General features: G+C 46.7%; 1 protein-coding gene across 1 annotated transcript; it reads left to right on the plus strand.

Moving 5' to 3' along the window:
* Positions 1-1,689: 1,689 nt before the first annotated feature.
* On the plus strand, positions 1,690-3,477 carry LOC139107572 (uncharacterized). Its single transcript, XM_070665276.1, has one exon. It carries the CDS (start codon positions 1,838-1,840, stop codon positions 2,831-2,833), a length of 996 nt encoding a protein of 331 aa, XP_070521377.1. The 5' UTR covers positions 1,690-1,837; the 3' UTR covers positions 2,834-3,477.
* The last annotated feature ends 539 nt before the right edge of the window (positions 3,478-4,016 follow it).

Genomic DNA, 4,016 nt, shown 5'->3' on the forward strand with positions numbered 1-4,016 from the left:
AGCCGTCAAAAGACGTCATTCGTTACTTTATACTATTTCCATATACTTTATGATATTTATCGAACGCGCGAGCACGCCTTACGAAATGTGTCTCGCTAATTAATAAATTGATAATCTTATATAACTCATTATTAATCCTATCTGTAATTTATTTACGCAAATAAAAAATTATTCAATTTCCGCCGTTTTAAAACTAAGCTGACTTCCAATTTAAATAAAAAAAAAAAAGGAAAAAAAATTTGTAAACAGCATATGGACTTTAAAATCTCACGAAACAATTAGAGTTGTCCACACTTGTGTACCCGGTCTTATTTAAAGTCTTGTAAAGAACGGCAAGGGGGAGACCTAGTGGAAAACGTAGAAGCTGACGGCTTCAGGTAAATAGGGAAACACGGGCCAATTAAAGCTACGAGAAAATATTTTGCCAACATACACCTACCGATGACACAGCGCGTTATATCACGGTGTATTTAAAAATCTCCAGGATATTTTGCGCTCGGCGATAGTTTAACGTGCTTTAATGCTATTAATAATTCCAGTCAACGCTCGTTAATTTCCGCGCGATACCTTTACCCCTCGGATCACAATGCTTCGGTTTTAGCGGAACGTTTGCGGTACCAATTAGTGTCAGTTAGACGCGCCTATTTTTACGCGCGTACTATGCGTAATTCAATAAAGACCCATATCAAGAAAGTTTTTACCGGCGCCAGTTTATAAATCATTTCCAGGCGAGTGTTAATAGGTTTCAGATGTATCAAACGCTTTCCCTGGTTCACGTTTGACATCGACGACCTGGAAAGTTTCGCAAGGAAATTATATTTTCGCCTCCTACCTTGCGAAATCTATTGTATTCCATATTGCGTGCCGCGTATCCATTAATATAACACCTGCGTTTATTGTAGATGTAATAATATATTGACAGTAAGAAATATAAAATGTTTAATATTAACGAATATTCACCCTGAACAATTTTGCGTCTTTCTTAAAAAAAAAAAAAAAATTCTTTAATGACTCATTACTGTCATAAGTATTAAAAGATAATGATTGCAAAATCGAGGCGACGAATCGCGCGGTATTAAGAAAAGTTTGTACTCGCTGCCTTTCTCTAGGAGAAATTAAAACGTCATAAGGGTATCGCGCAAGAACGAGAAGAAATAAAATCCATTTGACGCAAGAAGGGAATGCGGGGGACGCGGAGTCGTAACGGCCGGCGATCGAGGATCTCCAATGTCAAGAACGCGGCGCCTGGTCAGTGCGTGCCGCACGATCGAGTTTTTCTTTTTCTTTTTTTTTCTTTTCTTTTTTTTTTCGAACCCAGTTCGCCTTTTGACTCCTTAGAGGGCCCGAAGAGGAGCCCCCAGCGAAGAGAAGACGGAGGAAGACGAGAGGCGTGTCCGGTCGCGCGGCTTCTACAAAGAGATGCCCACTTCCCAGTGGACCCCTTCCAGTCTTCAAAGAAGCCCCTTCCACGTGGTGGAGAACTCTGTCTCGCCGCGTGCCCCACCAACGGGCCCCAAGAAACCGGGCAGCATGGTCCAGACCACGAGATCGCCAGGTAAAGGCAGTTTACGGAACGCTTCCGTACATAGAACACACTCGGTGGAGAACCTCAGACGGTAGCTTGACGGGAAAGCTGACAGACGTAACTTCGAAACGTTCTCGACACCTTGCACCTTGATTCCGATCTTTAGACATCTCCGACCAAGTTTCGATCAAATCTACTCGCAAGGCTCCTCGCTAAAGGCGATGACAATCGATTGAGAGATCTCGCGACCGGAGACACGTTATGATATAAGATTGCCGATATAAGAAGATCTATCGTTCGACACGAGCATACATGAGGATGACCTCCTACGTGGCCTTCCAGCAATACGACGTCCTAGACTCCGAGGGCTACGGATCGGCAAGCAGCCCGGAATCGAATCCGCGAGGTGCCTGGCACCACCAAGAGATTTATCCGCAGCCGCCGCGGTCCAGAGGCAGCAGCTGCGGTAGCGTCAGCTCCGTAGACAGCCACCATCAACAAGAATACCAGGAGATCGGCGGCGGCGCTCCAAATGGTAGCCTCCATGTGACCGCCGGATTCAATTTCGGCGACTTCTACGAGGGATACTATCAGGAGGGTGCCTGTCGGAGCGAGCACCAGCCAACGTTGAACGGTGACGGGACCAGAAACGTCGCGGACCTTCACGCAAAGTTGATCTTCAGGATGAACGAGCAGTGCGCGGCTTACGATGACGCTGCATCCAGAATGGCCTTCAACGAGGGTGTCGTGAATAAGCAGGATCCAACGGGGTACGTTCAGAAGATGGAACATCTCTCGACCGGGATATACGCGAATTCGAGGACCGATTTCGGCCAGAGTCAGCCTGTATTTACGACGAAGGGCTACGCGAAGAACAGTACTTATCATCCGCGGAACGAGAGTCACCGTTACGCTCAGAGGAGTCACCCCTACGTTGCCTATGCAGTGCCGAGAAACGAGTCCGGCCTGCCGAGCGGCCAGCCGAGCAAATGTGATCAATCGAGATATCATCAGAGAAATGACGGTCTTCACGTCGTTTTGCCGGTGGAATACGCCAGTCAGAAATCAAAGGAGGCGGCAGTGCAAAAGATAAAGAGCAGCGCGCCCGGCGTCGAGGTGCTCAGGAAGCGAAGACTCGCGGCGAACGCCAGAGAAAGAAGGAGAATGAACAGCTTGAACGACGCTTTCGACAGACTACGCGACGTCGTGCCCAGTCTCGGCAATGACAGAAAGCTTAGCAAGTTCGAAACGCTGCAAATGGCGCAAACCTACATCGCCGCGCTCTACGAACTGCTGCAGCGCAAATGAACATTTGAATCCGAGAAAGCTCGGATCTACTTTCGAAAAGGAAAACGGTGTCTTGTTCGGCATTGTGTTTTCCTGCACGTCGCTGCGACGCACGCGGGCGATTACGAAAATCGTGCAACGCTAACAACGGAATGGAGCAAGGAAGCCTGATAATTTCAAACCTCTTCGAGAGACTGCGAAATTAATGGAAATTCGGATCGACTATCTACGTCTTCGTGGAATTCTGAAGGACGTTTCTGAATCTTCGCTTCAACTTCTTCCGCCGACTTCGGAGAGATACGGATTGAAAGATCGCTGCGCCAGCCTTCGACAGGAAACGACGAGGCGCGTCCTTCCCACAACAGACTACGAGACGTCCGCAGGTAATGACGAATTGTCGAGGTACCGAGAACGAGACAGCTCGCTCGCGGGGAGCATGAATTAACGAGCGAACTGGGAATCGAGACTTCGTTAACTTGTAAACGAGTCACTCGACCGCGGCGGAATTTATCGTCAATGGTATGTTGGCAAAAAAAAAAAAAAAAAAAAAAAAATATATATATATAGCACCGGCGTCGCTATTAACTAAGTTCCTCCGAATTTATTACATTAAGCAAACTATTAAAAAATAGTTTGATAAAAAGAAAAAAAAAAGATTCACCTCGTTGCAATTATACAAAAATTGATTTCCTATCTTGAAAATATATTTTAAAATCTAACCGAGTACAAGGTCGACGGGAAAAAGGCCGCTTTTAATCGCGCGTGTCAAGCCTAACGGAGCGCGTAAGTTTAGCGCCGCGCGGTAATTCATCGCCGATACTTATCCCGGCATCGCGGCGCACCGCTGCAGGATTCCGGGACGTTTTTCTAATCGGCCGTGATACGATCGGGGAGCGAGAAAAACCGCGACCGACCAGTCCAGGATCCCTCTGGAGGAACTGCTCTGCAGATTTCGAGCGATAAGATCGCGACACAGGGAGCAGATACGATATCGTGCGTTAATTTTATCGGTGTCGCGAGTTATCGATAAACTACTAGAATTATAAAAAAAAAAAAAGAAAAAGAAAAAGAAAAAAAAGAGAAAAAGAAAGAACGAAAATCGTGGTATCGAAAGGTTCTCGCGTAAGCGCAGCGACGAGAAACGTCGTCGACTCGGCACCGGGATATCACTACAAGGCAAGTGGGTAGGTCAGGGCACATAAAA

Source organism: Cardiocondyla obscurior, linkage group LG13, assembly GCF_019399895.1.
Source record: "Cardiocondyla obscurior isolate alpha-2009 linkage group LG13, Cobs3.1, whole genome shotgun sequence".
Lineage (NCBI taxonomy): Eukaryota > Metazoa > Arthropoda > Insecta > Hymenoptera > Formicidae > Cardiocondyla > Cardiocondyla obscurior.

What these genes read in the sequence shown, in the direction of transcription:
- LOC139107572 (XM_070665276.1), top strand. Translation starts at nt 1,838, where the DNA reads ATGAGGATGACCTCCTACGTGGCCTTCCAGCAATACGACGTCCTAGAC.